This window comes from Dipodomys spectabilis, unplaced genomic scaffold (genome assembly GCF_019054845.1).
Source record: "Dipodomys spectabilis isolate Male_0828 unplaced genomic scaffold, ASM1905484v1 ptg000432l, whole genome shotgun sequence".
Lineage (NCBI taxonomy): Eukaryota > Metazoa > Chordata > Mammalia > Rodentia > Heteromyidae > Dipodomys > Dipodomys spectabilis.
Genome location: NW_024871109.1, coordinates 945,311 through 966,881, shown reverse-complemented (window position 1 = coordinate 966,881; position 21,571 = coordinate 945,311). Strand labels below are relative to the sequence as shown.

Here is a 21,571-nt window from a genome sequence, read left to right as displayed (position 1 = left end):
CGTCGGCGCGTGCGGATGTCGTCAGCACGCGCGCCCCGAGGACCCGCTGCGCGGGCGGCGCTGGTTTGGCCCGTGGCTGACTACCGGGCCTCGGCGGCCGGGAGCGGGAGCGGGAGCGGGGCCGGGGGCGGTGCGCGGGGAGCCGGCGGGGCGGCCCCGGCCGCCCGAGGCGTCGGGCCGCGTCAGGATGTCGTACATGCTCCCGCACCTGCACAACGGCTGGCAGGTGGACCAGGCCATCCTGTCGGAGGAGGACCGCGTGGTGGTCATTCGGTTCGGACACGACTGGGACCCCACCTGCATGAAGATGGACGAGGTTCTGTACAGCATAGCCGAGAAGGTAGCTGGGCGCCGGCCGGGCGCGCGGCGCGTGCGCGGGAGCGCGGGCTCCGACCCGCAGCGGTGGCGGGAGGCGCGGGAGGCGCGGGAGGCGCGGGCTCCGACCCGCAGCGGTGGCGGGAGGCGCGGGAGGCGCGGGCTCCGACCCGCAGCGGTGGCGGGAGGCGCGGGAGGCGCGGGCTCCGACCCGCAGCGGCGGCGGAAGGCGCGGGCTCCGACCCGCAGCGGCGGCGGAAGGCGCGGGCTCCGACCCGCAGCGGTGGCGGGAGGCGCGGGAGGCGCGGGAGGCGCGGGCTCCGACCCGCAGCGGCGGCCTCCGGGAGGCGCGGGAGGCGCGGGCTCCGACCCGCAGCGGTGGCGGGAGGCGCGGGAGGCGCGGGCTCCGACCCGCAGCGGTGGCGGGAGGCGCGGGAGGCGCGGGCTCCGACCCGCAGCGGCGGCGGGAGGCGCGGCCCTCCGGCGCTCCGCCACCGGCGCCGGCGTGGCCCTCGGCCCTGCCCCGGGCTCGCGATGCAGGGCCGGGTCTCTCCTTACCTTTGAGAGATTCGTGAGCCCGGTCCCCGAATAAGTAGCGAGTCCTGCCGGGCACTGGAGTGCCCGTGCCCGGCTTCAGACGCGGGCGCGCGGGCTGCGCCGCCTGGGCCGAGCGTCTGGAACGGTCTCGGTGCAGAGGGCCTTACTCCGGCGGCGTGCCCCTTGGCTGGGGGTGGGCACTTGGGGTGTCTGCACAGCAGAACTTTTAGGTGCTAACGTGGTAAATGATTTTTGGGGGCGTGGAAGGGGCGGGGCTACGTGCGAGGCGCCAGAGCTGACCTTAAACTGAGGACCCCTGTTTCAGTCTCCCAGTGCTGGGATTATTATAAGGAGGGACCGCCACTCCTTACCCTTCCACACCCCTTGTAAGTAATTTGTCTGTTGGAACGATTAAATATTAAGAGAAAGTCGAATTACGTTCATGTTTTTTTTTTTATTTTTTGTCGGTCGTGGGGCCTGAACTCTGGGCCTGGGCGCTGTCCCTCAGCTCTTCAGCTCAAGGCTAGCGCTCTACCACTTGAGCCACAGCGCCACTTCCGGCTTTTTTCTTTTTGCTTATGTGGTGCTGAGGAATCGAACCCAGGGCCTCATGCATGCAAGGCAAGCACTCTACCACTGAGCCACCCTCCCAGCCCCAGAACTATCTTTTTTAATGTTTCATAGTACTCTGGGTCAGCTATGACACTTGTCTGCCAATAAAGTGCAGTTGGGAACCGAGGACGACCTTACAGGTGTGTAATCGCAGCTGCTTTCGAAGCAAAAAGATCAGGGGTTTGAGGGCAGGCAAAGGTAGCTGTGAGACTTGGAGAATGATGGAAAGGTGTACTTACAATCTGACATGCCAAGTTGAAACTTCTTTTTAGAACTCCTTAAAATGGAAGGAAGGGAGGGAGGGAGAGAGGGAAATAGAAGGAAGGAAGGGAGGGAGGGAGAGAGGGAAATGGAAGGAAGGAAGGCATATAATTCATGTGGTAGAGTGCTCACCTTGGAGTCCTGGGTTCTCCAACAAGGATTTTATTCTTGGGGGCTGGGAAGGTGGCTTAGTGGTAGAGTGCTTGCCCAGCATGCATGAAGCCCTGGGTTCGATTCCTCACTACCACATAAACAGAAAATGCTGGAAGTGGTGCTGTGGCTCAAGTGGTAGAGTGCTAGCTTTGAGCAAATGAAGCTCAGGGATAGTGCCCACCCTACCACTTACTTGAGCCACAGCGTCACTTCTGGTTTTCTGGTGGTTTATTGGAGATAAGAGTCTCTCAGACTTTCCTGCCTGGGTTGGCTTTGAACCACAATCCTTAGATCTCAGCCTTCTGAGTAGCTAGGATTACAGGAGTGAGCCACCAGGCCTGTTTTCCTTTTTTTTTTTTGTGCCAGTACTGTGAATTGAAGTGAACTCGGCCTGGACACCTGAGCTTTTTTGCTTAAGGCTGGTGCTCTACCACTTGAACCACACTACACTTCCAGCTTTTTGCTGGTTAATTGAAGATAAGAGACATGTACTTTTCTGCCCAGGCTAGCTTCAAACCTTGATCCTCAGATTTCAGCTTTGTGAGTCATTAGGAGAGCCATTCGCACCTGGCTCTTATAAATTCTTTCTGGCAGTTTTACAATATTATTAGGTGTTTGCTGCTGTAGGAATAGGTCAAAAGGCAAAGATAGTGAAGGGTTAATAACATTTTTATTCTGTAAGTAATTTCACTGTTCATTTTTTTCCTGTGTGGTATTGGAGCTTGAACTCAGGGCCATGTGCTCTTGCTTAGCTTTTTTGGCCAAGGCTGATAGGCTACCAATTGAGCCACACTTCCCCTTCCATAGAACTTATTTATTTTAGGGAAGAGTAAACTCTGAAGCAGCTCTTTTTCTTTTCCATCTCACAGATGGCTGATGTTGGTTAGGTTAAAGTAATTCTTCAGGAATTACTAAGAACATATGACGGTGTTTAGAAAAGGAAACTCCTCAAGGTGCTGTCTTTTGGAGTGTTTCTGCAGTGTATTTCAGAGATTCTGGTGCTGCTGGTCTAGGAGGAGCCACAGAAAGATGTTTTGTTTTGTGGTAGTGGGTTTGAACTTAGGGCCTTGTACTTGTTAGGCAGATGTTCTACTTCTGAGCCATGTTTTTCACTGGTTATTTTTGACATAGGGCTTGCTTTCTGCCCAGGTCTGGCTTCTGGACATAGGCGTTCAGTTGTTGGTGGGATGGAAGGTGTGTGCCGCCATGTCCAGTGTCCTCTGTTGAGATGGACTCTCTTGGTTTTCTCTGTCTGGGCTGGCCTGGAACTGCTCTCATAATCTCAGTTTCCCATGTAGATTAAGATGATAAGTGTGTGCCACTGTATCTGGCTATGGGTTGTGAGGGAATTTTCCAAACTTTACTGCCTGAACTGGCTTCCAACTATCTTCCAACTGTCTCCCATTATCAGTCTGAGCCTTTGGACCCCTGGCTCAGAAAAGCTCATTACAGAGCTGCTCAGCAGGAGAGGGAGCCAACAGTGCACCGGTGGCTCATATCTGTAATCCTAGCTACTCAGAAGTGGCACTGTGGCTCAAGTGGTAGAGTACTTGCCTGAGTGGAGGAGCTCGGATAGTGCCCAGGCCCAGTGTTCAAGCCCCATGACTGACAAAAAAACAAAATAACAGTAAGAATTGAACTATGTAACTTGAGGGTAGGCCTAGGGAAAGATGGGGGAGAATCACCAGGCATTGTAAGCCCAGCCCTGGTGGCTCACACCTATAATCTTGGCTGCTCAGCCAGGGCAGGAAGTCCTTGAGATTCTTATCTCCAATTAACTACCACAGAAAAGAAATCCAGAAGTGGAGAGCTGTGACTCAGGTGGTCAGAGTACTAGTTTTGAGCACAAAAGCTCAGGGGCAGCACCCAGACCCTAAATTGGAGATCAGCACAACCAAACAAAACAGATGCATTGTACTCATAACCTGGCTTGAAATCCTTATTTATTTATTTATTTATTTATTTATCTAGGTTGGTCATGGGGTTTGAACTCAGGGCCGAGGCTCTGCCCCTCAGCTCTTCAGCTCAAGGCAAGCACTCTACCACTTGAGCCACAGCTCCATTTCTGGTTTTCTGAGTGGTCTATTGGAGATAAGAGTCACAGCCTTTCCTGCCCAGGCTGGCTTTGAACCACGATCCTCAGATCTCAGCCTCCTGAGTGGCTAGGATTACAGGCATGAGCCACCAGAGCCCGGCTTGAAATCCTTTTTTACAACTATGAAATAAAAAATAGTTTAAAAAGAAGTGTCTGAGAGAATTCTGGTGGCCTGACCCCAGGCCTCGCTTTCAGGAAGTGCTGGGTGGAAGTCAGGGCTGCTGTAGTGGTGTTTGTGTTATCAGCTACCTCTCATCCTCTCTCGTAGGCCCCAGACAGTAAGGAGGCACCTGTGGATCCAGACAGCATTCTCTGCCTGGGGTGCTCTGTCAGCCAGGGGCTAGAGGTGCTGCCTGAGGTAGTTCAGGAATTGTTTCTGTATTTCTGAAGCCATAGTGGACAAGGACAAAGTGAAGAACTACCAAAAGCAAGTCACTGGTATATGGACTTTGACTTGACTTGGAACATGTGTTCTAGAATTTATCGCTATTCTACTTTGCAGGTGGTGACGTGAGACTGGTGCGGTCTCCTCTGCTGGGCGGCCAGAAATGTGAGGGCCTTTGCTTTAGACTAAGTGGAGCTCAGCAGGAGGCTCTTAGCTAGGAAGCAGATTTCATATGTGTTCATGTGTTTAGGGATTTCACCAGATTGTTCTCTTTCCTAATCTGTTTTGTTTTCCTCAGTGGACTCATACTTTATTGGATATTGATCGTATTAATTAGGCTTTTAAAATTATTTTCTTGGCTGGGAAGGTGGCTCAGTGGTAGAGTGCTTGCCTTGCATGCATGAGGCCCTGGGTTCAATTCCTCAGCACCACATAACCAGAAAAAGCCGGAAGTGGCGCTGTGGCTCAAGTGGTAGAGTGCTAGCCTTGAGCTGAAGAGCTGAGGGACAGTGCTCAGGCCCAGAGTTCAGGCCCCACAACCGGACCAAAAAAAAAAAAATGAAATTACTGTTTAATCCAAAATTTGGATTACTTTGTTTTTGTCCTGAGGCTTGAACTCAGGGCCTGGATGTTAAAGCCAGTGCGCTCTGCCACTTTGAACCAGCTCTGCTTCGGTTTATTTTTGGTGGTTAATTGGAGATAAGAGTGTCACAGGGACTTTTCTGCCCCGGCTGGTTCGAACCAGAATTCTCAGATCTCAGCCTTCTGAGTAGGATTACAGGCATGAGGCCCTAATGCCTGATTTATGTATTTATTTTGAGGGGCAGTAGAAGAGTTTGAACTCAGATCTCCTAATTTGATGGACACAGATGCTATACTTTTTGAGCCACAGTCCTAGCCTGGGATTAATTTAAAAAATTTTAATGCTGTGTTACAGCGTAGTTACTAAAAATGCAAGCTTGAAGTGCATTAAGGGGCTATTAATGTTTAATTTTCTTAATATAAAGAGGAGAAACCTTTTTGGTGAAGTTCAATGGAAATTTTCATAACTTAAGGTTGTAGCATAAAGAAACAGTATAATTATTTAAAAGCCTCCCTCTGCAGAATTAGCAGATAGTGGAGTATCTTCCTCGTCTTGCTAGGAGCCCTGTTTGGATATTCTTGCTGTTTTAAAGTGAGTAAAAGTTCCCCGTGTTCAGGCTGGATTTAAGTAACCTGTTTATCTTTGAATGTCTTTATCACTTTGTTCTCTGTTGCTGCCTACCCCACCTCTTGCTAGACTACTTTTTTTTTTTTTTTTTTTGTCGGTCGTGGGGCTTGAACTCTGGGCCTGGGCGCTGTCCCTCAGCTCTTCAGCTCAAGGCAAGCGCTCTACCACTTGAGCTACAGCGCCACTTCCGGTTTTCTGGTGGTTTACTGGAGATAGGAGTCTCACAGTCTCTCCTGCCCAGGCTGGCTTTGAACCGCGATCCTTAGATCTCAGCCTCCTGAGATAGCTAGGATTACAGGCGTGAGCCACCAGCGCCCGGCTTGCTAGACTACTTTTGAGCTGAATACTTAATGAAGGAAGTTAATCTGAAAGTTGATATGCTTAAAAGTTTTACAGATATGTAGAGCTTCATAAGTTTTGTGTGAAGCAATTTCATGCAGTTTTGAAGAAAAAAAAAACTTTTTGGACTGTTTTTCCATTTTGTAGAAATACAGTTTGTTGGGCTGGGAATTTGGCTCAGTGGTAGAGGGCTTGCCTTGCATGCATGAGGCCCTGGGTTCAATTCCTCAGCACCACATAAGCAGAAAAAGCCAGAAGTTGCGCTGTGGCTCAAGTAGTAGGGCACTAGCCTTGAGCTGAAGAGCTGAGGGACAGCGCCCAGGCCCATGACCCCCCCCCCCCTCAAAAAAAAAAAGGATTGAAGGACATTTAATAGCAGTGAGCTAATGCAATGTTCATTGAGGAGATGGATGGAGTCTTTTTTTTTTTTTTTTCTTTTTTTTGGGTCCGGTCGTGGGGCCTGAACTCTGGGCCTGGGCGCTGTCCCTCAGCTCTTCAGCTCAAGGCTAGCGCTCTACCACTTGAGCCACAGCGACACTTGCGGCTTTTTTCTTTTTGCTTATGTGGTGCTGAGGAATTGAACCCAGGGCCTCATGCATGCAAGGCAAGCGCTCTACCACTGAGCCACCTTCCCAGCCCCTGGATGGAGTCTTTTTGCAGAGCAGTTTGGCATCAAGAATGACCACATTGCCGGGCACCAGGGGCTCATGTCTGTAATCATAACTATGCAGGAAGCGGAGATCGAAGGAGCTTGATTTGAAGAAGTCAGCCACTCAGGAAAGTCCATGAGTCTCTTATCTGTAATTAGCTACCAGAACGCTGGAAGTAAGAGCTGTGGTTACATGGTAGAGTGCCAGCCTTGAGCAAAAAAGCTCAGGGACAGAGCCCAGGCGCTGAACTCAAGCCTTTGGACCAGCACAAAAAGAATAGTCATGCCTTAGGGCCCAGAAACTCTCCTCTCTTGGGGGAAGGGACAGTTATGCATAGCTTTATGCTCAGTGAGAAGTACTTGTAGTTTCTAGCAAGGTTGGAAACAGTCTGAATGTCCAGTGATAGGAGCATATGATGGTTTTAACAGGCTGTTGTTTATTGAGCCCTTAGTCCAGTCGTAAAGCTCAAAAGCTACTGAGCTATAATCCTCAGGACAGCAAGTATGATTGAATAGTTATGTATTTATTTATTTAGTGCTGATCCTGGGGCTTGAACTTGGAGTCTGGATACTACTCTTGAGCTTTTTTTTTTTTTTTTTTCTGTTCAGTGCTGGCACTGTGCCACTTGAGCCATAGCTCTGCTCATGGTTTTTGTTGGCTAATTGGAGATAAGAGTGTCACAGACTTTTCCTGCTCAGGCTGGCTTCAAACTGCAATCTTCATACCTCAGACTCCTAAGTTGCTGGGATTATGGGTATGAGCCACCAGACCTACTAAGTGTTAAAAAAAAAATATATGGCCCAGGCACTGTGGCTCACAGCTATAATCCCAACTATTTGAGAGGCAAAGTTCAGGAGGATTGCAGTTTGGAGTCAGGCTGGTCAAAAAGTTAGCAAGACCTTCATCTCAACCCACAAACTAGGCATGGTGGTATATACCTGTGTCCCAGTCACACAGAGAAATAAATAGGTGATTGCAGAGGCTGGCTCCCAGCAAAATCACGAGATCCTGTCTGAAAAAGAGCTAAAGCCAAAAGGTGAGGAGTATGGCTTAAGTGATAGAATGTCTGGCTAGCAAGCATGAAGCCCTATGTTTTAACCCAGGACCCCCCCCCCCAAAAAAAAAAAAAAAGAAAACAAAAGAAATGTGTGTTGTGTTGGTTTCCTGCAGCAGCCATAGAAAATACAACCCTCTGAGGGGCTCCCAGTGACAGGAATTTATGATTTCATAGTTCTGGAAACCAGAAATCCCAAGTTCAGATGTTTGTAGGAACACAGTCCTTTTGATCCTGGACCTCCTCTGACTTGTGGTGGTGGCTGGCCACCTCTGGTTTCCTTAGCTGATGGGTAGGTGCATCCTTCAGTTCTTCTTGTAACTGGGCCTCTGTGTCAGGAGAGCAAGTGCACCTCGTGTAACCCTAAATCATTTAACCTGTAGTGGTGCTCTTTCCCAGGCACTTCAGATCTCCTGGGGAACATAGTTCCACCCATCACGTGTAGGTAGATGTGGGCTAGACGGTGTTGCTGAGGATTCTGTCCCTGAGATGGTAGTTTTAAGATACATCCTTAGGAAATGGTGTATGTACACATTTTAAGGTACGAATGTACACAGGTGAGTGGTACTCATAAAAAATCAGGGAAGGAAAAACAGAATGGTAAAATAGTGTCATACTTATTTGACGGGATAATACACAGCCATATGTTGTTGTTTTTTCTGGAAAATAGGTAAATAATTCTTTTCTGTTTTGAGCAGTACTAGAGCTTGAGTTGAGGGCCTCCCACTTGCTAGGCAAGTGCCACAGCAATGGAGGAGGTTCCCAGCTCTTTTACTTTAATTGGTTTCTCGGATCAGTTTCATACTTTTGCCAAGGCCAGCCTTGAGCCTCATCTTCCTGTGACTTGAACTGGGCACTGTCCCTGAACTTGTTTTGCACAAGGCTAGGACTCTAGCACTTGTGCCACAGTGCCGCTTCTGGCCTGATCTGTGTATGTGGTGCTGAGGAACGGAGCCCAGGGCTTTATGCCCTGCCCCATTTTGCCTCTGAGTAGCTGCAATTACAGCCATGCACTACCATACCTGGCTTTTTTTTCCTTGCTAACTATTCTGACCTCAAACTGCAATCCTCCTATCCTTGCTTCCTAAAGAGCTGGAATTACAGTCATGAGTCATCATGTCTGGCCCAGAAAATAGGTAATTTGTATCATTAAACCTGATTCAAAACATGGTATGATCCCACTTTGTTAAAACAGTATAGATTTTCTTAAGTACGCCCGGATAAAAGGACAGAATACAGCAAAAATATTAGCAGCAGTTGCTTTAAGTGTGAGATTGGAGATGACTTAATCTCTTTTAAAATTACTCTGTTTTCTCTGAATTTCTTTGATGAACTTGTAGTTAACTTACAGAGCTGGGCACCAATGGTTCACATCTAGCTACTCAGGAGACTGAGATCTGCTTTAAGATGACTCAGTAAATATGACTTGTTAAATATTGTTTGCCAGGGGAGACAAATGATGTGAGACTCTTAAATCTTCAGTTAACCAGCAAAAACCTGGACCTGCATTTGTGGGCAAAAGAAAGTGAGAGTAAGGGGCTGAGTTCAAGCCCCAGTACTTAGAACAAAAAAAGAAAAAAGAGGAGGGAGGAAGGAAGGGAAGAACTCACATTTGTAGAGGACTGGGGATACTGCTAGCATCCCATGTAATGAGTATTTGTACTGGTCAGCATGTAAAATACACCTTTGAGTGTTTTCTGCAAGACTTTCATAACTTCCTAGTTGTAAACAGGATCTTGATGATGTACTGTTTTTTTATCTGTGTGTCAGCTCTGTGGGCAAAAGTTTTTGGATTGCTTTGTAAAAATTGTTTAGTTTATGCAAATTATTTTATTGTTTCAGTTTGCTTTTATGTTATGAAAGCCAAATAAGTCTGTTTTTAGGTTATTTCTTAAATCTCCTTTATTTTTAGGTTAAAAATTTTGCAGTTATTTATCTTGTGGATATTACAGAAGTACCTGACTTCAACAAAATGTATGAGTTATATGATCCATGTACTGTCATGTTTTTCTTCAGGTATGTTATTTTAAAGCTGTTATTAAAATGGGGGTATTGCTTCTTTGGAAGTCTGATGGGACAGATTCTTTTATCATTTAGAAGTCAATCCATGCAGTCTTACCACAACGCAGATTTTATCACAAGGCAGTATGAATCTTTGAAATAATTTTCAGAGTAACGGTTCCCATTTTAGCATTTACTCAGTAACAAATTACTTTTTAAATAACTACTCCCAAACCTTTAAGTATAACCAGCCTACTGATGAAAATTGCCTTAAGATAACTCACACATTAAGTGTGATGTCATTAACTTTATTTGATGTCTTTTATAAGTGCCAAAAGAAAGCCTCAACTTTACTTTGGTTATAAATACAAGATTATCAGCTCAAAAATTCAAATGTATGGATTCAACTTAGAAAGAGATCACCATTTGACCTTGCCCTTATTTGTCAAGATTCTAGATAGTTGGTACATAGCAATATGGGTATTGGGCTACCTTCTAGAGCACGGCTCCTAAATGCGAAGGAAGATCTGGGTAGGTGGTAGCCATGTGTGTCAACTTTCTTTTTTGCAGATATGGCAGCATAAACCAGTGCCGTTTATGAGTTCATAGTTCCTGATGCAAGGTCTTGTAAGGTTCAGGCCTAAGTTGAGGTCTGTGTGCTTGAGTCTGCTTTGCTGCATTGAGGCTCTCAGCCAAATGTGACTACTCACCTTATGAATCTGTCCACGGTCTCTTTCCTTCCTCTCTTCTTTCTCCTGTCAGCATGGCCACACTTTTCTTAAGAGGTTCCTCCACTTTCACAAACAGAATCAGTGAGGGTATTCTTTTGACATTCTCTCTCTCTCTCTTTTTTTTTTTTTTTTTTTTTTGGGGTCCGGTCTTGGGGCCTGAACTCTGGGCCTGGGCGCTGTCCCTCAGCTCTTCAGCTCAAGGCTAGCGCTCTACCACTTGAGCCACAGCGCCACTTCCGGCTTTTTTCTTTTTGCTTATGTGGTGCTGAGGAATTGAACTCAGGGCCTCATGCATGCAAGGCAAGCACTGTACCACTGAGCCGCGTCCCAGCCCCGGCCGTTCCTTCTTTTTCCTGGTCCTCTCTGTCCTTCAGTTTCAGACAGAAAGGATAGTCTCCCTCGATGATACTTCAAGGACCCCTGCTAGTGAGAAGACTGAGGCATACCCTTCATCTGCTTTAACTGAGTGCTCTCTCTGTTCTTACAGGTTTCAGTATGAAACTGTCCAAGTTTTGTTGTTTCTACGCAATCAGTAGTCATTTCTGAATTTCAGCACCTCATCCTTTGTAGAAGCTGAGAATGTATTCTTACTAATTTATTTTTAATTTTTTTTTTTTTTTTTTTGCCAGTCCCAGGGCTTGAACTCAGGGCCTGGGCACTGTCCCTGGGCTTCTTTTGCTCAAGGTTAACACTCTTACCACTTGAGCCATAGTGCCACTTCTGGCTTTTTCTGTTTACTTGGCACTAAGGAATCGAACCCAAGGCTTCATGCATGCTAAGCAAGCACTCTACCACTGAGCCATATTCCCAGCCCTCTTACTAACATTTCACATGCCATTTTGTCTCTCTTTCCTCCCATTTTTACTATGTAGCACCTTCGAAGACTTTGCTTGGAACTTTCCTCAGGTTTGTTATCTGCAAGTCCAGCTTTTCTCATAGCTGCAGGAGCGTGTCCTTGTTTTCCATGTATCAAGGATCCCCTCTCTTGCATTTGAGAAGCAGGCTCCTCTCTAAGTAATAGAGGAATGTCTTTAGAGCTAGAGATGTTGCAGTGGCAAGGAGATTGTAGGGAACAGCTTTGAGAAGCCTCATTGTGACTGATGTCGAACTTGTATTAAACAGTGACCCAGAATTCTAGGTCAAGTTGCAAGAATGTCCAGGGCACTTTATGGATCAAATATGTACATTGAGAGCATAATAGGCTCCTCAGTGTGTGGTGCTGGGGCATAAGATGAGATCCTGTTCTCATACAACCACGTAATGAAAGGAACAGCTAAGCAATAAGCAGTTATAGAAATCTAGAGGACACTTATTTAGACAGACACAACGGCTGAAAAAGCCTATCTTCAATCACACAGGGCTGTAAGAATACATAAAAGGGGCTGGGAAGGTGGCTCAGTGGTAGAGCACTTGCCTTGCATGCTCGAGGCCCTGGGTTCGATTCCTCAGCACCACATAAGAAAAAAGCCGGAAGTGGAGCTGTGGCTCAAGTGGTAGAGTGCTCGCCTTGAGCTGAAGAGCTGAGGGACAGCGCCCAGGCCCAGAGTTCAGGCCCCAAGACCGGACCCAAAAAAAAAAAAGAATACATAAAAGAAGTCATGTTCTCTATTGAGAGATTGGCACCAAAAATACGGGGGATGAGTTGTAGAGCAGAGCTGACACATTAAAAGTGGTAGGAGGGACTGCATATCCCTATTCTGGGAATCTCGCTGTTAGAGGTTATCTTAAAAGCAAAACGTGACCCAGAAGAGTTCTCTTGATTAGCCTTTAGGCTGCTAAGCACAGAGGTCCCACATAGAACCCTGTCTGGAATAGGGTTGAAGCCAAATATGTGATCCTGTAAAAATAAAAAGTTAACCTAACAAAAATTGATCTTCAGCAAACCAAGAATAAGTCCTATAGGTACAATGGACCGATAGCATCTTTACTGTGGCAAGTGCAAGTACAGATTTCTAGCCTCTTGAAAGAGAAGCATCTAAAGGATCATCTGTTTCCTGGTCACATAGGTAGAAGTTGTCATTCTCATTTCAAAGGGGTGAGGCTTTTAGTAAAATTTGTACTAAGTGCTTGAGAGTATAACATGAAAAACTCACAAATTGCTTTTAAGGAAAATTAGTACAACTCTGGAAAATTATGTGCCTTTCTTTCCAAAGGACAAAACTCTGTCCTTTATCTTTCAGGACATCTATCCAGAGGACATGAGCTGGGGGTCACAGGATTGCATTTTCAGAAGTAGCATTTAGGTTGTGTCCTTCTCTCCCCTTGCTTATGCATGTCCTTAAATCATGCCAACAGGAGCTTGGGACAGCAGGAAAAATGGTACTTTGTGGAATTCTTCCTGTAAGATTGGTCTCCCTTTTCTTTTTCAGGAACAAACACATCATGATTGATTTGGGCACTGGCAACAACAACAAAATTAATTGGGCCATGGAAGACAAGCAGGAGATGGTGGACATCATAGAGACCGTGTACCGTGGTGCCCGCAAAGGACGGGGATTGGTGGTCTCTCCCAAGGACTACTCCACGAAATACAGATACTGAGCCTGCCCCCCTTAGTCTGTGCGTCAATATTCGGAGTCATTTCCATGTGGAAGAAATCTCAGCTGTTCAAAGCCTTTGGGAAAGTGTGTGTGAATCAAGGGCAGGAGGGTCCTTGAGATGAGGGCAGCATGGCCTTAATTAGCTGAGCAAATAAACTTCCAGTGAAGGAACAGTGGTAATTCTCTCTGGAAACTTTGGTGTGTGAATGTTTGGTGGCGAGAGTTCTTCCGGTTCCTGTCTTTATTTACCCTTGGAATGAAGTCAGGGAATGTGTCTTATGTGGCTTGTTTAGTTCTGCGTATTTGGCTGGTTTGCTAAGATTGTCATAGCAAAAAATACCATAGACTCAGCAAAGAAATGTATGGTCTGTCAGCTCTGGAGACAAACCTGAGATACAGGCATCTCAGGTTTGGTTCCAGCTGAGACTATGGGAAGAATCCATCTCAGACCTCCCTCTGACTGGAGGTTGTCTGACATTTTTTGGCTTGTAGATGATTTATTCTAATCTTTATCTTCATGTGCTGTCTCTAAATTTAACTATTTTTGGTGACAGTCTTGGAGCTTGATCTGGCTGGGCACCGGGCCTGGATGCTGTCCCTGGGCTTTTGCTCAAGGCTAGTGCTCTACCACTTTGAGCCACAGTGCCAATTCCAGCTTTTTAGTAGTTGATTGGAGAGTCTCATGCACTTTTTTTTTTTTTTTTTTTTGCCCTGGCTAGTGTTAAATCCTCCGATCTCCAAGTAGCTAGGATTACCAGTATGAGCTACTAATACCTTGCTAATATTTATCTTTTTGCAAGGACACTAGTCACATTGTGTTAGTATCCTGCCCCACCCCTGCATGACCTCATCTGTGATGAGGCTAAAATTAATTATATAAATCTTGGGGTGGCATCACTGACCTAGAACAAGAAGTAGAATTAAACCCTGTTAGGGTATTTAATCTTTACATTTCAAAGAGGATGATACAGGAGTACTTGTTTGTAGGTTTCCCTTTCGTAAGCACACGCCTGGTGTTCTCATCATATGTTCTGAGGAAATCGTGTCTCCTCAGTCTAAGCTATCTAGTAGAAAGTCAAGAGGCACCAGTGGTGCCTCTCATTGGGTGGCAGGAAGAAGCTGGGTCCTCCCTCCCCCTTCTCGGCACGTACACACTCTGAAATGGAAGCAAGTGGCCACATCTGGACCTGCCTCGTACCCTCCTTCCTTCCGAGTGACCCTGGGTAGGCGCTGCTTGGCACGCCTCTGTGATCCTCTACGATCCTGGAGAACGGGTAAGCCTGCTTGACACATACATTAGCATGTAAGAAGCACTGATAGGTGGAGTGGCAGTAGGCCTGCCGTGGGTAGGCCGATTCATTGTCATTATTAAAACACATTCTTAGAAAAGAATGAAACAAGTTCTTAAGGACACATACAAATAAATTTCCTGGGGGCTGGGAAGGTGGCTCAGTGGTACAGCGCTTGCCTTGCATGCATGAGGCCCTGGGTTCGATTCCTCAGCACCACATAAGCAGAAAGAAAAAAGCCGGAAGTGGCGCTGTGGCTCAAGTGGTAGAGCGCTAGCCTTGAGCTGAAGAGCTGAGGGACAGTGCCCAGGCCCAGAGTTCAGGCCCACGACCGGACCCAAAAAATAAATAAATAAATAAATTTCCTGGGTTGGGAATGTGGTTTAGTGGTAGAGTGCTTGCCTACCATGCGTGATGTCCTGGGTTCAGTTCTCAGTACCACATACACAGAAAAAGCCAGAAGTGGTGTCGTGGCTCAAGTGGTAGAGTGCTAGCCTTGAGCAAAAGAAGCTCAGGGACAGTGGCCAGGCCCTGAGTTCAAGCCCCAGGTCAGGTGCTGGTGGGTGTCACCTGTCATCCTAACTACTCAGGAGGCTGAGATTCAAGGAATATGGTTCAAAGCCAGCCCAGGTAGAAAAGTCTGTGAGAAATCTTATCTCCAGTAAACTACTCAGAAAGCCAGAAGTCGCTCTGTGGTCTAAGTGGTAGAGCACTAGCCTTTGAAGAAGCTCAGAGACAGCACTCAGTTCAAGCCCCAGGACTGGTACAAAACAATTCAAGCATCAGAATTCATATTACATAGGTTATTACTCCAAAAGAACGGTTTTTATTAACATCTTCAAGTCTGTAAGAAAAAGTTAATATATAGTTAATATCATATAATTTCCAATAAGTACACTAATTTTCTGTAATTATAACTTATGTAAGCTAAATTCAGCCTACAGAAAAACTAAAATAATAAAAAGTTTCTTTTACTTAGATGGGAATCAGTGTGAGTTTAGACCTCAGTGAGAACAACAGTCTGAATTTTAGTGCATGCTGGGAAAGAATTGTAGCTTGCTGGAGGTAACAGGTAAAAAGGAGTTACAGAGGAGTGGTTACGAAGAGGCACAAACTCCCCTCTCCCGTACAAGTGAAGGCTTGAAGAAGCCCGAAGGCAAAGTCACAAACCCTGGAGAACAGATTTATGTTCTTTCATGTAAAAGGCCTATGGACTCTGCGTCTGTGTCTGTGCGCACACACCCACACATCTCTGTACTAGAGCTTGAACCCAGGGCCTGTGCTCTCCCTTCGTTGTTGGTTTTTGTTTTCTTGATTTTTGCTGAAGGTTGGCATTCTACCACTTGAGCCATGCTGCCACATCCAGACTGTTGCTGGTTATTTGGAGGTTAGAGTCTCATAGACTCTCTTGCCCTGGCTATCTTTGAAGCCAGATCCTCAGATCTTAGTCTCCTGAGTAGCTAGGATTACAGGCATGAGCCACCAGCATCCAGTTTGGCCTTAACAACTTTCAAACTTTTGTTAGATATCTGACTTTCTATTTAGGTTGCCTTTAATATGCATCCTAAGGTGAAATTTTGACAGCTACTTCACCAGTTAATTTGGTGCCTAGTCTAGTAAGTGTTTCAGCAGTTGGAACTTGGGCGGTCCAGCCCGGAGACGGCCGCCCTCACCTGCTGCCCTGGCCTTTTAGTATTCTCTTACAGAATACCAGGCATTCGAATATATGGGAGGCAGGTAACACATTTCCTCTACAGTCAGAGTTTCATTTTATTTTTGAGGATGGATCTCATGTCACCCATGAGGCCGTGGTGGGTGCAAGCGGCCCTTCCATGTCAGTCCCTCTGTATAGTTAGACTTCTAGAGCTCCACCATACCCATGTCTTTGAATCCTGGGTAGCACAATGTAGCTTACACACTGGTCTTAATAACCAGCAGGCCAGATTCAGATATTAATAAATCATTGATGATAGCTGGGTGCCAGTGGCTCAGCCTGTGACCCTAGCTACTCAGGAGGCTGAGGTCTAAGACTGGTGACTCAAAGCCAGTCCAGGTAAGAAAACACATAAGATTCTTCATCTCCATCTAACCACCCAAAATCCAGAAGTGGAACTGTCTCAAGCCCTAGTACACTAGCCTTGAGCAAAAAAGCCAAGGGAGGGCACAGGCCCTGAGTTTAAGTAGCAGGACTAAATCACTGATCCAGAGCAAGCTTGATTTGGCAAGATAAACAGGGATCACTTGTTGTAACTGAATATCTGACATAGGTTAACAATGGTGAGTAAACAAAAGCATTTTAGTTTACCCAGTGAACCCGTGATTGGTCATCTTCCCATACTGTCCAGGCCTGTCACAATGCCATAGACATCAAACAGCATCTACTGCCTGCACAGGACTGCAAAACTGATTGGAGAGGGACTGGGTGGTGTCCTCGGGGCTGTTGTTGGGATCTGGTAAGAGCTCATACTATGGACTTACGTGGTCACATGAATGTCATCTCAGAGGAAATGAACCTCTGGTTCATTGTGATGTGTATGCTCCCTGAAGACAGGAAGTGGCGAAAAGTACTCTAAAATCAGATTTTTAAATCTTTTCCTTAAAGCGTGCACTCTGAAGCATTATGAGCACTTTAGTTGGTGACCCATAAAGAGCATTTACAAGGTTTTCATGCAGTGCAGGAGAATCGCAGGGTGAACAAATGCGGGATTTATTTTTCAAGTGAAAAAATGGAGAGAGACGCCCAGGATGGGAGCCCTCCTCGCCGCCGGGCCGTGTTCTTTCGGAGACTCCTCATCCCGGCTGGTGCGTGAGGCCTTTGACCTCCTCCTGTGAATCCTCAGTGATTCCCCTCTTCCAGTTCAGTGGCAGGAGAACCACTGAGTCGGGTCCGCCCTGGCTTTAAACACCTGCCGCAGCCTGAGCGCCGCCGGGGCGACCCGGGCGCCGGGGTGACCCGGGGTGACCCGGGTGCCGGGAGCCGCCCCGGGTGAACCGGCGCCGGGGGAGCCGCTCTGCGTGGGGCGGGGACGGTGATGTCAGTGTGTCGGTGGCTTCTCGCTGCCTCCGTTTCCCCTCCGTTCTGAGGGCACCGCGGCTCGAACCCGGCTGCGCTGGAGGCAGTCTGTGGCCTGGGTCGGCCCCAGGCCGCGCCCGAGCCTTTGAAGCCCGGGGCCTTTGCTGGGCGACGGCGGAGCGCAGCCGCCATCGGACACGGGCCTGTGCGGGATGAAGGTTTTGCCCTGGATTTGCCGGCAGGGACGCACTGAGGACGGAGCGGCTCTGCGCGAGCTCCGGGTCCGGTGCTCTGCGTGGACCTCACCCCGGGGTGCGGGCCGGGGGAGGCCGCGTGCGGCCTGCGGAGCTGCCCACGTGCCCCGAGCGCCCGGCCGGCGGGCAGGGGGCAGAGGCCTGGCGGAGGAGGCAGAGGGCAGGGGGCAGGGGGCAGGGGCCTGGCGGAGGAGGCAGAGGGCAGGGGGCAGGGGGCAGGGGCCTGGCGGAGGAGGCAGAGGGCAGGGGGCAGGGGCCTGGCGGAGGAGGCAGAGGGCAGGGGGCAGGGGGCAGGGGCCTGGCGGAGGAGGCAGAGGGCAGGGGGCAGGGGCCTGGCGGAGGAGGCAGAGGGCAGGGGGCAGGGGGCAGGGGCCTGGCGGAGGAGGCAGGGGGCAGGGGGCAGGGGGCAGGGGCCTGGCGGAGGAGGCAGGGGGCAGGGGGCAGAGGGCAGGGGGCAGGGGCCTGGCGGAGGAGGCAGGGGGCAGAGGGCAGGGGGCAGGGGCCTGGCGGAGGAGGCAGGGGGCAGAGGGCAGGGGGCAGGGGGCAGGGGCCTGGCGGAGGAGGCAGGGGGCAGGGGGCAGGGGGCAGGGGCCTGGCGGAGGAGGCAGGGGGCAGGGGGCAGGGGCCTGGCGGAGGAGGCAGGGGGCAGGGGGCAGGGGCCTGGCGGAGGAGGCAGAGGGCAGGGGGCAGGGGGCAGGGGCCTGGCGGAGGAGGCAGAGGGCAGGGGGCAGGGGCCTGGCGGAGGAGGCAGAGGGCAGGGGGCAGGGGCCTGGCGGAGGAGGCAGAGGGCAGGGGGCAGGGGGCAGGGGCCTGGCGGAGGAGGCAGAGGGCAGGGGGCAGGGGCCTGGCGGAGGAGGCAGAGGGCAGGGGGCAGGGGCCTGGCGGAGGAGGCAGAGGGCAGGGGGCAGGGGGCAGGGGCCTGGCGGAGGAGGCAGGGGGCAGGGGGCAGGGGGCAGGGGCCTGGCGGAGGAGGCAGGGGGCAGGGGGCAGAGGGCAGGGGGCAGGGGCCTGGCGGAGGAGGCAGGGGGCAGAGGGCAGGGGGCAGGGGCCTGGCGGAGGAGGCAGGGGGCAGAGGGCAGGGGGCAGGGGGCAGGGGCCTGGCGGAGGAGGCAGGGGGCAGGGGGCAGGGGGCAGGGGCCTGGCGGAGGAGGCAGGGGGCAGGGGGCAGGGGCCTGGCGGAGGAGGCAGGGGGCAGGGGGCAGGGGCCTGGCGGAGGAGGCAGGGGGCAGGGGGCAGGGGCAGACTGAAGCACGTTTGTGTTTCCCAAAACCGGACAAGGCGTCCCCGAGGTCGAGGAACCGGGGACGCTGGAGCCCCCGAGGTGGGCGTCCGGCCGCACCACGGAGGGCACGCGCGTCCGAGCCCGCACCTTAGGCCCACGGCCCTGCCCTGCCCCGGGCCGGTGCTTGTGTGTGCGCGCGCGTGCGCAGGCCTGCTGAGGCCTGGCCCCGGGGCCTCGGCTCTGGCCTCCTAAGTCCCGGGTCTGCGGCCCGCTGCCGCGCGCCGAGGGAGGCCCCCTGCAGGGTGGGGTCTGTCGGGGGCAGGGCTGGGGTGCGGGATGGGGTCTGACTGGGGGCGGGGCTGGAGTGTGGGGCGGGGTCTGACTGGGGGCGGGGCTGGAGTGTGGGGCGGGGTCTGACTGGGGGCGGGGCTGGAGTGTGGGGCGGGGTCTGACTGGGGGCGGGGCTGGAGTGTGGGGCGGGGTCCGTCTGGAGGTGGGCTGGGGTGCGGGGCGGGGTCTGTCTGGGAAGGGGCGGGGTCTGTCTGGGGCGGGGCTGGGTTGAGGGGCGGGGTCTGTCTGGGGTGGGGCTGGGGTGCGGGGCGGGGTCTGTCTGGGGGCGGGGCTGTGGGGCGGGGTCGGGTTGTGGGGCGGGGCTGGGGTGCGGGGCGGGGTCTGGGGCGGGGCTGGGTTGTGGGGCGGGGTCTGTCTGGGGGCGGGGCTGTGGGGCGGGTTGTGGGCGGGGTCTGTCAGGGGCGGGGCCTATCCGGGGGAGGGGCGGGGCGGGTTCCGGAGCGGACCCTGGCAGTGGCGCCCAGCGACTCCGGAGTTTGGGTTTCGGGCCCCGCCGGCCGCTCCCAAGGTCCTCGCTGCGGGCGCCTTCGGTTTCCTGACCCGAGGCGGGAGGGGAAGCCGCCTACCTCGTCCCGCGGAGCCGCGGGTGTCGGCCCTGGCGCTCTCCTGTCACGAGCCTCTTCCAGAGCCGCCTCCGGGCCCGCAAGTGGCTCTACACGCCGCCCTTGCTCCGCGGGGAGGTCTGTCCTGTCCCGGAGAGCAGGCGTACGGCCGGCCTCGCGGTCTCCTGCCTGCTTTTGCTGTGTGTGCACGTGTGTGAATGTGCACGCGTGTGTGCATGTGTCCATGCGTTGTGCACGTGTGCGTGCGTTGTGCACTTGTGCGTGTGCACGTGTGTGAATGTGTGCACGTTTGCGCGTGTGCGAATGTGTGCGCGTGTGCGAATGTGTGCACGTGTGAATGTGCGCGCGTGCGTGTGCATGTGTCCATGCGTTGTGCACGTGTGCGTGTGTGCACACGTGCTTCCGTGCGTGCACGCGCAGCAGTCCTGGAGTTTGAACGTGGGCTTGGGGACTGTCCCTAACCACATCTGTGCCCCAGAGCTCCACTGCCGCTCTTCCGTAGTTAATGGGAAATGAGTCTCAGATCTTCCCGCCTGGCCTGACTTCAAACCGCAGCCTCCGGAGCAGAGCAGCAGGTGACAGGTGTGAGCCACAGCTCTGACTGTTTAGCTAGGGTGACAGGTGTGAGCCACAGCTCTGACTTACTGCTTTTGAGGTGGAGTTTCGCTATGTAGCCCGGGCTGACTTCAAACCAACAATTCTCCTATCTCTGCTCAGAGAGCTGGGATTGCAAGCGCCTCCATGTGGGCTTTCTTTAAATCGGCTGAGGGAATGCAGGAGGAGGTCTGGGGAGAAAGGCTGCAGCTGGTTGTGGGCAGTGAAGAGTCCAGGCCCTGGTGTCAGAAATACATATAGTTGGAAGGAATGAGACTCGTGCGAGCCAATTTAAGGATGAAAGGGGAGATACTTTCCAGGCAAGACAAGAGGGGCCGGGCAGCTGGCCGGGCTCGGGTCCCAGGACAGAACCGAGGGGCTGTGCTGCGCAGCTGGGCTGTGCTGCCCACGCTGGGCTGGGCTGCCCACGCTGGGCTGTGCGCACAGCTCCCACGAGCAGGCGGGCAGTGGGTGCTCTTCAGCCGTGGGCTCTCCTTCCTCCTCGCTCTGTCGGAACCGCCGCACTGCACCCTGTCTTTAAGGCCTCCAGAGGCAGTCCAGGGGTGCTCAGGCCGCACCTCTGCTGATTTCAGAGGAAAGCTCTGTCCGAGGAAGCCTGGAGCTCTGTGTCTGACGCCGCTGCCAGCAGACAAGGCATCTTGAACTGACGGGCAGGCAGGGCCAGAGGTGCTGACGAGCGCGCACCCAGCTGTACCGTAGTCCGGCCTCCAAGTGAAGCCTGGAAGAGCCTCTGTCTTAACCTGCTTCAGTCTGAAGATCTGACTTCCATTTCAGGCATCCAGACCTGCCCGAGCCCGAGGCATGCGGCTGCCGCAGGTTGAGCAGGCAGCAGGGCGTGAAGGGCGGTGGGAGGGGGCTTCTATGGTCAGGCCCCGCTCTGAGCTGGAGGTGGTGTCACAGGACAGTGGCTACTGAGGCATCGAGGATCGAGGTTTGAGGCCAGCCGGGCTACGAGGGGAGCTGCAGGCGGAGGCCTGGGCACGGCCTCGGCTGTCTTGAAAAGAACCTACAGGAAAAGGGACGGGTGGAGTGGGTTAAGTGATAGAGTACTTGCCCAGCCTTCAACCCCCAAACCCAAGGCACTTCAAAAGAAGGTTCCAGATTTGGAGATGTCCTCGTGGATAACAGTCGTCGACGCAGCCCTGTAACTAGGCCCTGATTGGGGGGTAAAGGGCGAACCAATTCAGAGATTCTCAGTGGGCAACTCGGGCAGGAGGGGAGGGAAAGAGCGAGGGGTGCGGTGCTCACCGAGGAGCACGCAGAGCCCCGACCGCGGCCTCTCGGCTCAGCCCGGCTCCCCGACCGCGGCCTCTCGGCTCGGCCCGGCTCAGCCCGGCTCCGGCTCGGCTCGGCCCGGCTCGGCTCCGGGCCGGCTCAGCCC

General features: G+C 51.8%; 1 protein-coding gene across 2 annotated transcripts; it reads left to right on the top strand.

Moving 5' to 3' along the window:
• The first annotated feature begins 131 nt into the window (after positions 1-131).
• On the top strand, positions 132-13,054 carry Txnl4a (thioredoxin like 4A). 2 transcript variants are annotated; one of them, XM_042668344.1, is made up of 3 exons: positions 132-340; positions 9,524-9,627; positions 12,713-13,054. In XM_042668344.1, the coding sequence occupies exons 1-3, from the start codon at positions 188-190 to the stop codon at positions 12,882-12,884; spliced, it is 429 nt and encodes a 142-aa protein (XP_042524278.1). In that variant the 5' UTR covers positions 132-187; the 3' UTR covers positions 12,885-13,054. The 2 variants fall into 2 exon arrangements, with proteins under 2 accessions (XP_042524278.1, XP_042524279.1); XM_042668345.1 differs by lacking the exon at positions 132-340 and adding an exon at positions 5,461-5,532.
• Positions 13,055-21,571: the final 8,517 nt, after the last annotated feature.

Excerpts from the sequence above, each read along its gene's own strand:
- Txnl4a (XM_042668344.1), top strand. The coding sequence starts at position 188 with ATGTCGTACATGCTCCCGCACCTGCACAACGGCTGGCAGGTGGACCAG. Across the intron at positions 341-9,523 it reads TGTACAGCATAGCCGAGAAG|GTTAAAAATTTTGCAGTTAT; the intron begins GTAGCTGGGCGC and ends CTTTATTTTTAG. Across the intron at positions 9,628-12,712 it reads ACTGTCATGTTTTTCTTCAG|GAACAAACACATCATGATTG; the intron begins GTATGTTATTTT and ends TTTCTTTTTCAG.